This window comes from Homarus americanus, unplaced genomic scaffold (assembly GCF_018991925.1).
Source record: "Homarus americanus isolate GMGI-L3 unplaced genomic scaffold, GMGI_Hamer_2.0 scaffold31037, whole genome shotgun sequence".
In the NCBI taxonomy this organism is placed as follows: domain Eukaryota; kingdom Metazoa; phylum Arthropoda; class Malacostraca; order Decapoda; family Nephropidae; genus Homarus; species Homarus americanus.
Window position 1 is genome coordinate 2,612,743 of NW_024722227.1, and position 13,956 is coordinate 2,626,698.

General features: G+C 37.6%; 1 protein-coding gene across 1 annotated transcript; it reads left to right on the forward strand.

Moving 5' to 3' along the window:
• Positions 1–693: 693 nt before the first annotated feature.
• On the forward strand, positions 694–12,687 carry LOC121862287 (protein transport protein Sec61 subunit beta-like). Its single transcript, XM_042360417.1, has 3 exons — positions 694–843; positions 9,138–9,337; positions 12,297–12,687. Exons 1-3 carry the CDS (start codon positions 841–843, stop codon positions 12,382–12,384), a joined length of 291 nt encoding a protein of 96 aa, XP_042216351.1. The 5' UTR covers positions 694–840; the 3' UTR covers positions 12,385–12,687.
• The last annotated feature ends 1,269 nt before the right edge of the window (positions 12,688–13,956 follow it).

The following is a 13,956-nucleotide window of genomic DNA, read 5'->3' on the forward strand; positions in this document are numbered from 1 at the left end:
TAGGTAGAAAAGAGAGGTAGGCCACCACGAGGTCAGGTCTTATATAGCGGAGGTAAGCGTGGCTTAATAATTGACCTCCGTCATGTAAGGCGGCGCTGGTTGACCTAGACCACAAGGCATACACTGGGGAATTCGCGGGGTCGGCTACTCAGCGACAAGGTGTTTGTAGGGGAGGAGTCCACTACAGTATACACAATTTACAATGGAGTTGATAAACATATATATGATGAGGGAAGCAGTACAACAGGTTATATTAAGGTGGAACAAGAGGGCAGAGCTGTCAGTATTATGTCTAGTTGGCAATTATATTTATTGCAATGGTAATTTCTATCTATCAGAATGATAATTTCTGATAAAACGGTTTTGGTGGTACAATAAAAGCAGGAATATAAAAGAGATATTACAAAAAAAATATTAAAACTTAAACATTAGATATTTTTTAAGAGATGATTTAAAGGAAGGGAGCGTAGTCATTGCTGGGATGGGTGGGGGTAAGTTGTTCCACACCTTCACTAGTTCACACCATGATATCTCATGGAGGTCCGAGTATTCGCTTCCCTTGTTTTAATTTTGTCGTCGCCAATCAATGAGTTTATTTATTGAAAAACATATTTTATTGATAAAATAAAAATTTACAGTCAAACTCATTAGATTATAGTTTTTATAATGATTCATAGATGTAATGAAAAAGAACCATACAGCCGTTCTCCAACTGGTGCCGACGTCACATGACACAGTGGGCAAATCCTGAGCTTCTCAGTTGCCACTTGCCACCTGAGGTGTCGTGGACGTTGGAGTAATAGGTTGTGCTGACACTCGGTCGTTAACTCTCTCACAACTATGGTAAGTTGTACACTTTTTGTATTCGTTTGAACGTGTTTATTTGTTTTGATGTATATAATTTATCAAATGAATGGCTTCACCTGTCAGGTCAAATAACAGTATGGTGTACAGTAGTAGAAGGAGCCTCAATTCCATAACAATATTTATTCAGTAAAGTTGTCATACAGGTTTACAATTGGATAAGCATGTTTATATACTCTGCAGTTATACAGTTAAACATGAATATAGATAATGTAGGTATATGGTACATGTAGGCCGTAGGGGTATAGTTTCCTGTGTGCCGAGACAGTGCAGGTAAACAGTAAGGCAACTTGACCAAGCTGTTAGCTGGTTATTTTCAGGAGGATCCAATACTTACTTATTTATAAATGGATAAATAATTTTTAATTGTAAAATTTATATAAAAATTAACAATGGTTTAGCAGGTACTGCTAAAGCGTGCGGTCTACAAATATATGTTTACTCTAACCTGACCTAACCTAACTTAACCTAACCTAAGTTAAAAACCTAAATATCTTGTAGACCGCATGCTATAGTAGTACCGTTAGCAAGTATACAGTATGTCGATTTAACCATTGGTAGCCCAAGGTAGCTGCTGAGATAGACAAGAAATGAATAAAGCCGAAACAAGAATGTAATAATAAAATATAATGAAGCATGAATTCTAAACATGGTCTAATTACAGTAAATATTTAACAGGACTGTTTCGGTCCAACGAATTACCCAAAAGTACCCAAATGTACCCAAATGTATATTAAATCAGGGTAAAATCTTAACGAATATGTTTTACATCAATAAAACCTAATTAATAATGTTTTCATTGAAATGAAGTCAAAACAATGAAATAATAAACAGCGAAAAACGCTAAATTCCGATGTCACCTATCCAAAATGGAGATATAATTACCGATGTTTCTGTTACTTTGGGGTATTTAACATAGCCGTAGGATTTACTTTTCGTTAGGTTAGGTTAGCGAAGTGTATCACGATGGATCTGAGTTATCTCCCTTGTTCACAAACTCTTTGGAATTTAGCGTTCACCAATATTGAAAGTTTTTCGATGTTTATTATTTCATCTTACAAATTATTTTTACAAAATTACACTTAAAATATTATTAAACATGTTTTGTGTATGTATAACAGATTTTTGTTAAGATTTTACCCTTTTTTGCTATACTTTTGGGTACTTTTGGGTAATTCGTGGCTCCTGGACTGTTTTAAACACAAACACTCGGCGAATGCTATATTACACAAAGTGCTTTTAACTGCTGAATGATTCGACAATTTAATGTCACATTTTAAGGGCGAGAGAAACCCACAATGTTAACGAACTCGATCTTTATTGGTTGATATGATCAAAACATGTAAAGAACGAGACCCTCGGTAACTACTGATTACATTCCATTATACGCCGGTTAAGATACATTATTCTGTATACTATACCTTGGTTCCAAACATTTCGCCACAACACAAACAATCACTGTTTTTTCACTTACGAGTGCGGGCTTATCGCTTCACTCAACTCCTAGTATCGTTCCAAGTAATTCGTGTGGTGGCTAGTGTGCGTTCACTCTAAAGGTCAGCTCGAGCGACCAACACCTCCCACACATCGGGCGAGGTTACAGGTTGGGACCTGCCGTATGTTTTATCTTCTAGGGCCGAGATGATGGCGCCATCATATCCTCACTTAGTAAACAACAACACTTTCATATTACTTTTATCACCCTCCCATAATTGCAATAACACTGAGCGAGGGCAGCGATAGCAGTGGTAATTCATTTAGTCTCGTGATTCCTGAAACTACAGGACCTTTAAACACATGATTCAAGATAGTCTCATTATTAGCATGTGGTAACAATGATGTGAAATTAGGGTAAATTTTTACTTATAGGACACGAGTCCCTAGGGGTTGACCAATATGTTTTTCCAGCGTATTTTAAACGAATCTGACTTTCATTTTTGGCGGAAATTGCTCGTTTTTGTCCCCTCCCGCATCAATAATGGGGGAGAACCTGGGAAATTGGTGTTTTTGGTTGGGGAGAAAACGAAAACGAGCCATCTGACCTAACAAAACCTAACCTAACTCGTAGCCGGGGGCGGTAGGCCTAGCTTAAACTAACATAAATGTTTCGGTAGTTAAAAAACTGTGGGGCGGGGGCGCCATGTCCGAAAGTACAATACCTTAGAAGTGGAAGGATCAGGGATATGTAAGAATTGGATAGAATGATAGTCTTTCTTGTAAAACTTGGCAATAAACTTAAAATAATCGTAGAAGCACAAATGACAACCAACCTCCACCACGGCCATTGCAAAATTGGTCAGTGAAGTTACCCAGGCTGCTTCCTATGAAAAAATCAAATGTGATTGGTAAAAAAAAAATTTGCGTGGAAGATATCCATATCTCATTGGTCACAACCGGATGACGTCAGTCAACATTGCACATGCGTGATGTGCCGATAACATCTCACAGGCGAAGACTGAAAACTACTTAAAATCAATTAAATTAAATTGTCGCTATTATCCATTTCCATCATGTATATATGGGATTCAAAATGCTCAGAATAGGGAAATATAAATGTTTTAGTAGTTTATAATTTTTGGGGGCACTATATCCAAAAGTAAAATAGTGAAATTAGATACGTGTTCCTGTGGTTTAAATAACATATAGTAATGTGCTCTTACACGCGGCCATTTACTTGAGTGAATTAACACTGAAGAGCATCACATGGGGTGTCCCCATTTTGTCACCACTGTTTTTACCCATTTCGTCACCTCGATAGTTCCCATCGCCATTTCAAGGGCATACATTCCAGAAAATTCTGACGTAATTAATACATCAATATATACACAAAAATTTATCTAAATTTGTCGAAATAACGGTTACTTGGGATAGAAAATAATCAAAACACCTAGTTTACAAAATTGTATTACAAAATTATGCCTCGGTATAAAGACAAAAATAAGAAATAAAAATGTTATTACTCAGGCAAGCATCTCCCAATTTATTAGACTAAAACGAAACAAAAATATTGTTAATACACCTACAATTGTCTTGCTTAATGCGTGTTTTGTAAGGCGTTTTAAGATGCACTGAATAGCTAACGCCTTAGCTTTCCCGGACTGTCATTAAAAAAATACGACATTTGTACCGCTTCTTGGAAATAACTGTTGAACAGTCTTCAGAAAACAATAAAATTAGAACTGTTAAAAAATGGACACAATACAGAAGGAAATGGTAAAGAAAATATATAGGAAAATATGGAAAGAAAGACAAAAGGAGAAAAAAAGTCATTCAACAATAACCATGGCTTGATCAATTTTTTATACAGGAAAGTTGCTCCACTATGTACTGTATGTTCTCTCATCTCGCGGCTACACAGTGTTGTTTACAAGTGTTCGCATAAAATATACAAGCAATACGACGAAATTCAGGTTCGTTGTCTTTATTTTTGCACTTGCAGAACTGTAATAAACATTTCACCCTTTTTTAAAGTACAGGTATCTTATAAGTACTGTAATGATATTAAAGTGTTAATCATATTTGAGTAATTATCAATATTGTTACACCAAAGTCACTAACGGCTAATGAAATCGGACAGCACTCGCTTAAAAATGGGCGGAGCCAAAACTGGTATCAACTGGGTGTAATCCTTTTCAATTCTTTCATGCCATACACTTTGCTTTAGGTCCTATCCAATATACTACTGTATATAGAATTATTTTGATTATTTTTTATGGTCTTGCAAGCCCCCGACTCTTCAATATTAATCAAAATATTCTCCATAACCGTCCACGATCCGTTTATTTTCAGTGGGAGAAACTCGCTGATTGCACAGCGCCCACGTAAAAAGGGTGGAGCCAAAACAGGTTTCAACTCGGCTCGATACTTTTCAATTCTTTCGTGCCTTACGCTTTGTTTTATGTCCTATCTAATATACTACCTTATATAGAATTATTTTTATATAATTTTTTTTAATTGCCTTACATGCCCAACACTTCTATATTAATCAAAATATACTCCATAAGCAGCCGCAATCGGTGTATTTACAGTGGGAGAAATCGCTGATTGTTCGTTTGCCATTTGGGCTGCTTAAGGCTAAAGCCTGATCTAGGTGTTAACTTTTCTCTGAATGTTCCCTGCGCACAAGTCAAAAGCAGTGTCTGCTCATACAGAATAACTAACGTGTTAGCAAATATGTGCATAGAAAATGCCTTCCAATAAACGCCTTTGAACAATATGTGAAAGACTAAACTAAAAAAAATTAAATAAAAACACTTGTGCAAGCTTGGAAGAAGACACTGACAACTTATTAAAGACTAAAACGAAAAAAAAAAAAATTGTTAATACGCCTACAATCGCCTCACTTAAACAATAATTATGTGAAAGACTAAAATAATAAAATAAAATTTTTTTAATACTCGTGCAAGCTTGGAAGAAGACTGACAATTTTTTGGGGGAAATTAGAAGTGGTGATATTTTTTTCTTCATATTCATCCCACAGCTTCCAAAGATGGACTTGTTTGTCATGATTTCCTTTTCTTTTGCATGATTTTAGCTTGTGCTCAGCAACTAGTTGTAATTGCAAATCAACCATTGAGGTCTCTGAGGAAGAGGGACAAGGAGATAGAGCAAGTTTGTTCTTTGCTGCTCGGTGGTTTATGCACTGGTGCCAAATCACCTTCATTTGTAATGTATTTTGTTTAGTTACCAATGTTTTAATCATTTTCTTTATTAGATAATTAATATTCATGTACAATATTAACAATAATTCTCGAGTCGTCTGTATACATGTGTAATTTCTATTGGTGTAAAATAATGACTTACAATTTGTGACTCTAATTACCAGTGACTAACGGTCTGTTAGTGGGACGAAATGGGTTTGATATTGGTGACGAAATGGGTTTTTTGGTGACAAATAGGGTTGATGACAAAATGGGGTGTATCCCATCACACTACTGTACTGTACAGTATTGTCACATTTTCCTTTTCTTCAAAAAAATTTCAACGGATGCATAAAATATAGGGTAAGTTTTTACAAGTGGACAACCATGGATTTTTTTGTTGAGCAATGTGTTTTTCCGTTGGTTTAGACAATGTTAAGACACGTTTCTTCTGACATTTCCCTCGCAAATGACTTAAATATACCAGGGGATCCAGGGGTGGAGGCCCCCCCCCCCCATTAGTAAGCTAGGTTAGGGAATTTTAAGTCATTTGCGAGTGAAATGTCAGAAGAAAAGTGTCTTAACAATGTCTAAACCGACGGAAAAACACATTGCTCAACAAAAATCCATGGTTGTCCACTTGTAAAAACTTACCAAATATAAATTTTTTATCCACTTGTGTATATTTTGCCATTACTTATAATATACAGCTCCTCCCCGTCTTACGACGGGGTTAGGGACCTAAATCCAGGTCGCAAGTCGGAATGGTCGTAAGTTGGAAATGCAAAAAATAATATATAAAATCTAAAATGAAATACAGTACAGTAAAAGTAATAATAATGAAGAATGGATATAGTGTGACTGTGCATTTACCTTTATTGTAGTCAGCTGAATGCACACGGGGCCCCCATAATTTTCTATTTACAGGTATACATGGAGACTATATGCATTGGATGAAGCAGAGGAGGAGACAGGGCTGGGTGGGTCATCAATGTCACTATCTTCCGACAGGTTTATGTACAGGGGAAACTTGCTGGTTTGAAGGTATTGGATCATCTTTAGGGAGTGAAGAGGCAGCACTGGTGGGGTGTGGGGAGACAGCAATGGGGGACTTCTTAAAATAGATGTCCAATTTAGACTGCACAGTTTGCTTTTTCTTTTCGTTATAAATCTCCCTGTAGCAAGCAAGTGCTTCTTGGACCATTCTGTCAACTTTGGCAAAACGCTCAACATTTTGATCCATTCCGTCAAACATTTGCATCCCCTTATTAATTGTAGCAAATGCCTCTGCCATTTGCTTCACTGAAAAATGTGGGGGGGGGGGTGCAGGTTCTTCTACATTTGGACTCTTCTTCCTCTGCATTTTTCTGTGCTTCCAGTTCGATAAGATCCTCATTACTTAGTTCTTCTGCTACACTTTCAACCAACTGTTCAACATCTTCATTATCAATTTTTAACTCAAGCTGTTGACCCATCTGCACTATCTTGTTACTAATCTCAGAAATTACTTCATCTTCATTAAATCCTCTGAAACTGTTCACATATCTTTTCAGGACTTTCTTCCATATTCCATTCATGCACTGTTTTGTAACCTCATCCCATGCTGCAATAATGTTCTTTATACATGTCAAAATGTTGTAGTCCTTCCAAAACTGAGCATTTTCTCACCTTCAGTAGCAGCAACAGCCTGAGCGAAGGTCGTATGTAAATAATTAGCTTTAAAAGCTGCAATAGTGCCTTGATCCACGGGTTGGATGACAGAGGTAGTGTTAGGTGGAATGTAGACTACAGTCAGTTCTGCTATAATGCGATAGTTGTGTTCTTGTAAAACATCGTGTTATAGAAATTCGCGTAATAGAAATAACGGCTTATGGAGAAAATAGGGTTAGGTGCAGATTACTACTCGAAATCGAAAAAAATTTAGTAGTTAGCCTAACACAAAGGATAGCACAGTCTAAATAAATGCTACATTCATATCTAATAGTGAAATCATACAGTAAATGTAACACTTTACCTTGAAAAAATATGAATATAACTTGATGGGGGAGAAGGGTGATTTTGAGGTAGATAACATCGAGCTTCTCTTCAAGGGTTATAGCCTTTCTTTTACGATCATCACTGGGAATGCGATCACCAGAACGCTTCTTGGAGATATTCTTCTTTACCGTATTCACAGTTAATACCACAAAATTGGAGAAATAGTAAGCAAAAATCGCGTTACAGCAAACAAGCGTTTGCGTTATACAAATATTGTTCCTCTATTCATAAATCGCGTTAGAGCCAATTCGCGTTGTCAAAACATGCGTTATAGCAGAACTCGCTGTACCTTAACATCAGGATGCATGTCGTCCAGGTGTGGTCGGTGTCCCGGAGCATTATCCAAAATTAACAAAATCTTGAATGCAATCCCTTGTTGCAGACAATACTCCTTGGCTCGAGGAATGAAACAAGTCATGAACCAATCCTCAAACAGTACTAGGGACATCCAGGCTTTCTTGTTATTTCGATAAAACATTGGCAGTGTGTGCTTGCTGACATGTTTAAAGCCCTGGGGTTCTCTGAATGATAGATCATGAAGGGCTTTATCTTGAAACCAGCTACATTCCCCCCAACAGAAGTGTAATTCGGTTCTTGAATGCCTTAAATCCTGGCATTGTTTTTGCCTCTGTGGATGTGTGTCTGTTCAGGCATGCGCTTCCTTAATAATCCAGTTTCCTCCACTTTGAATATTTGCTCAGGCAAATAATTTCCTTCCACGATGACACGATCTAGCTCATCTTTAAAAGCTTCGGCAGCACCATCAGCACTAGCTGCCTCTCCACTCACCTTATCATTATGTAAACTGTAGCGGTTCTGAAGTCTGTTAAACCACCCATGACTTGCTGTAAAGTTTTGCTCGCACTCATCTCCTGCCTGCTCCTTCAGGCTTCTTGCCTTAGCCTGTAGGGTTAGAAGGCTTAAGGGTACAGGCTTTTGTATCTGGTCTTCCATCCATATCACAATTTTTTCATCTCGTGAATGGGATCTTGTCTTTTCTTCGTTGTTACAGTTCCCTTTATAGGTGCTGATCCTTTCACTACCTCACGAATACGTTCCTTGTCCTTCAAAATAGTAGATATGGTCGAGTGCGAGAAGCCTAGGTCGCGTAAAATTGTTGCTAGTTTTTCTATTCTCATATTGCATTATTATCATTTGTCTCATAAGTAATTGACTGTCCCCTTTTCTTCTGAGCCCTACCAGCACTCTCACTTGTATGCTTTCCAGTCATTCTAAAGTCAATTAAATACAAAAATAATGTCAGTACACAGGGCGATCAGTTGCGGATACAACAACAGCCAAACACCAACTAAGTGCTCTACGGCGTGGGTGCTGTAGCCATGCTGCAACCCAAGCCACGCGACGCTCTTGCATGGGACGGAAACGTTTTGGTATAGAAAATGCGCGTGTCATTTGAAAAAAAAATTTGGTACCAACTGCGGCTGTTGTATGTGCGGGTGGTCGTTACGGACCGAGCAGGTTGTAATGCGGGTGGTCGTAAGTCGGGGAGGAGCTGTATGGCATATACCTGGCTAAGGCATTACACTCTTCAAGTTTTAACATTGCTCTTATGAGTAACATACCCTCATTTTTCAGCCGGCTTCACCAAGCTCAACTAATGTAGGGGCAGTTGCACGGTCCCCATCACGAACAGTGTCTCCCCGCAGTGGAGGTGGATCTGCAGGGGGCTCTACAGTAAGACAACGTAAGGCTACAACCACTACCTCTGGTCGGAGTACAGCATCCACTGGGGGCATGTGGCGGTTCTACACAGATGATTCTCCTGGCATCAAAGTGTAAGTTTGTGTGTTGACCACACCACTTGGTCATATTTGCTGTCTGAATGCATGGTAGTGAAGTTGTATGGTTGTTCTGGGTGTTTGTTATAGCTATTTTTCATAAATATTACCTTTATAATGACCCATAAAGCATCCCAAGTGATACTATAATGTTAAGGCCTACCATTATTGGCTGACCTTGATTGGCTTATGTGTATGTAATTTAAGCTGTGGCAGTGAAGTTGATCATACATCTGGCTTTTGTGTGAAGCCAGTTTAGTCCCAAATTAAAGATGTCTTGTGATTCTATAGCTGGGTGGTTACATTAATTGAATCTGTATCATGGCATTTGCTACATCAAAATAGGTACTGAGAAACTGTAAAGGTTATATAATTCAGATTGCAGTCTTTGACCCATATTACTAAAATCCACAAAAAATTCAGTAATCCTATAGAAAATGGCAACACCAGAAGGCATTGTTAAATTTTGTTAATTTTTTCCATGGATGTTCTTATCTTAACTTCCTAACCTGGCCTCCCTGCCATATTAAACAAAGTACTGTATTTATTTTGATATGATACCACTGAAAGCAACTTTGTTGAAGCGTCATGGTATAATTTTGATGTACAGTATTTTGTGGACGTGAGAATACGCTCAGACCGAGGGGGTTGGTTGTAAGCAAACTGAACAGACGAAAACACAGTGACTTGGCAGATTTTTCGGAGGAGTTTTATGGTAAATACTTATTTTCATATACAAACGGTGTTGAGACCTCATTTGTGTCTTATCAGTCTTTCAGTGTTTTACCCTGCAATTTCCTGCAGCCCCTGCCTACTATAGGTGATTTACTATACCATAATATGTGGAAGAAATGAAAAAAAATTGAACACCTGGTGTTGGCTATCCTTCAGTTTTATAAAAAAGAATAAATCCACAAGTACCGGGTATGCTTAATCCTAAGGGTTATGGATGTTAAGTATTTGCTGTATACAGGTAACTCGTGTTTGGTTTAAGCGTTTTTGGAATAACGCGATGGTTTAGTTTATACCAAAAGCTAATTCACGTGCACCTGTTTTTTAAATAATGTGCTCAAGACCATTTAAATTTGCCGCTTGTATTCACCTGACAGTGGAGTCGTGTTTGATGCCTTGTGAGGTGCTTGTAAGTTATTACTATAAAGTCAAGTCATATCAACATCAATGATTTTAATATTATTGATAATAATAATGTAATAATAAAGATTATTACTACTAATGATGAAGATAGTGATGATGCTGAAGTATTCTGTACAACAACTGTGATGAAGTCCCGCAAGCTTCCTGTGTATCACTTTCTCAGTTCACACCAGCACTACTTTTTCTCGCTGCTCTCAATTGCTTCGAGTGTTTATCATGTACCTTTTTAGTGTTAAACGCTGTTTTCCCCATTGAGCATGTCTGGAAAACGTCCATCTGCTTCCTCTGGGGCGCCTAAAGCTAATAAGGCTTGAAAAACAATCGCAATAGACGTGAAATTAAATGTGATCACCTGCCTTCAGAGAGGAGAGTGTGTGTCGGAGTTTGGCCACGTGCTTGGTTTAAGTGAGAGCACTGTTCGTACCCTATACGGTATATAATGGTTCCTTCTAACTTGTACCATTTACATGTATTCTTGTGGGAAAATTTGCGCGTTTTTGAATTGAGCGATGGTTTTCCAGAACGCAACCCCCGCGTAAAACGAGAGGTGGGTGTACTTTAGATTTTTTCCTGTAATGAAGCAGGGTACGATGGCTGGAAAGTTACCGTTTTCATGATTCTCGGCATTTAGCAGCTAATTGGTTAACCCATTGCTTACACAGGATGCAAATCCAAAGGGGTATTCCATCATTGGTAAGGACCTGATCGTGAGCTCATTTACACACCGTAAAAAAATTTCTGCTTCATACATGAAGGTGCACTTATTTCAGAAATGTCTTCAAACTTGCCATGCAAAGGTTAACCCTAGGGGGATGAGGCTTGGGTTAACCAGGCATCTAGCAAGAAGTTTCTTGAAAAAAAAAAAAATGTACCTCAAGTCAGGTGGAGGTATAGTACTTTTGCCATTACATTTAGTGCTCGGTTATAAGAAACAGCCAGTTTAAAAAATTATTTCTGTAGTTGATGAATTCTTTAATAACATCCCCCAAAAATGATATTTATTAATTACTGTATACAATAGTATACTGTATAGGATAATCTTTTTTCCTAAAATTACATATTGTACTACAATTTTAGTTGGGCAATACACATGAACCAACAAAATGTACGTAACCTTGGAGTAGACTTGAGGGTAGACTCGCATTTTAATAAGTTTGTCTGATTTGTGACAATTTTATTAAAAAAAAAAATCTTCACCCCCCCCCAGGTCAGCAAATGTTATTCAAGGACCTTTTGAGAACCTAACCCCGGCGAATTTGAAGGGCATGCTGTACTGTATTACACTGAACTTAAGTTTACTTTAATCACTTTGTTTTGTGTACTGTACAGTAGTAATTATTTAATTACTGTTGGATACCATCACATTATCGAACAAGCATGGCAGTTGGTAAGACTGGTGTTGCACCCTTTTGCCTGACAAAGCAGTGATTGTGTACAAGGAAAGCAGTGCCAGTGATTTGAATGGAGAAAGTGAGACCAGTACCTGTACTCTGGATAATGATGCACACCAAAATTTCATATCCTATTGCTCAAATTCTCCAGGTGGTGGACTCATAGAAGTGCATACAGGGTTTATAGCATCTTTCAAAAAACACTTTAAAGAATATTTTTAGGCAGTTAGACCTTTTTATACAGAAAATTTAGGTTTTGGTATACAGTAGGGAAAACGGAAATTTACAAGTATCTCCATTTGATTATCATAAGAGATTGCATTTCTCGGGGATATTGGCTACACTGTATTAGTAAAAAAAAGATTTATATGTAACATGATCCTTCTAAATATGTTTTTTCTTTTGTACAGTGGCCCTCTGCCAGTGCTGGTCGGATCCCTAGTGTTCATAGCCACAGTCTTCATGCTTCACATCTGGGGCAAGTACACCAGAGCTTAACCAATAGGCAGTGGCACAGCATCTTGAAGCACCCATTGCCTCCCAGAAATGGTCTTCATTAGTTCATTGTGGTTATCCAGATTTTGAAGGCTTTTGACTTCTTGGGTTTGTATTTGAAAGGAATGGTTACTAGATCTTCTGGTTATATAACTGAAGAACCACCTACTTTGCAGACTTGGATATACAGTATTCCACATCAAGGTAATCATATGTTGATCATTCCAAAGACGTGGTGCAAGTGATGGAAGTTTGTTAATTAAGGGTTAGTGGAAAATGTTTTCTATAATAAATCTATATGAAATATTTGGTTGTTTAATATGCCTGTGATTAAAAAGATATAGCATGAGTTTATTGGTTCCACTAAAGTATCATGATTGTGAAAGCTGAAAATACTGCACCAACAGGATAAAATTGCCTAATTTGGGCAGTTAATTGTGGAATACTTAACAAAAAAGTTTGCAAATTTTATATCCTGCTGTGATGAATGTGCTAGCCCTGGAAGAGTAGTCCTGATAACTGGGCAGCTGGAACTTGAGCAGTTACTGTTTAGCATGCATTAACTGGGAAACTGGATTGTGAAATTTAATTATAGATAATGGTTTGTTTGAGCAGACTTAAGAGGGTTGCAGTAAGAATAGCTTCTAAACAACATGTGGCCATTCAATCATGTCGCACCAATTTTGTAGCCTACATCCGAAATGGAACCATTAAAGATTCCCTGAAGGGAAACCCAAGTACAGTGTGTCCTATTCAACATTTGTAATATAGGAGAGGATGTTTGAGGTTTAATCCTGATTAGATTTCAAATCAATGTTATTAAGCCTTGATTGTGATTATTTGAAAGCCAGCTTAGCACTGTATGTACAGTCAGCAAAAAAATTTTCTCCACCCCTTGGTCTGATGTCATCTGCAAATATCACTGACAGGCCATGTTAATTGGGTAAGGTTGGTATTTCTGGTTGTGTGATGCATTGTATAACCAGTATGATGTATTTTTTAAATAGCATATATGTAGTTAATACAGAGAAATTAACAGGAATTGTCAGCATAAATGAGTGTTCAGAATTCTTGGTCTTGTCATATTGTATAACACCATAAAGGTACAGAAAAATTTGTTGATTGTACAGTGAACATGAAAATATTCGTAAACGTGTTACTCTGTTCAACGAAAGATGTGCATATAGAAGAATTGAATTCTGATCATTTTTCACCTTTGAGTAGATTAGCCACAATTACCTAATGGTAGCTTTCTATGCTGCACGGTCTCTTACAGCCTCACTTCTGGGTAGCACAATTATGCATCTTCCATGATTACAAAGACAACAGACCCCTTTTGAGGTCTACTGGGGTATGTGACAGGGTTAAATGGCACAATTTAAAAAAATGGCTCCTCATATAAAGCTTGTCTCGGTTGTCCGAATTACCTCATTTAAAGGATGTCATAATTTGAGGATCAAATTTAACTTGCACTTTCTCTTTCCTCATCAGTGTTATGTCTGAGCCAAAAGCATATCGTGTAATAGAAATAAATATTACACAGGTAAAGCAGCCATTTATGCTCTTTACCACCAT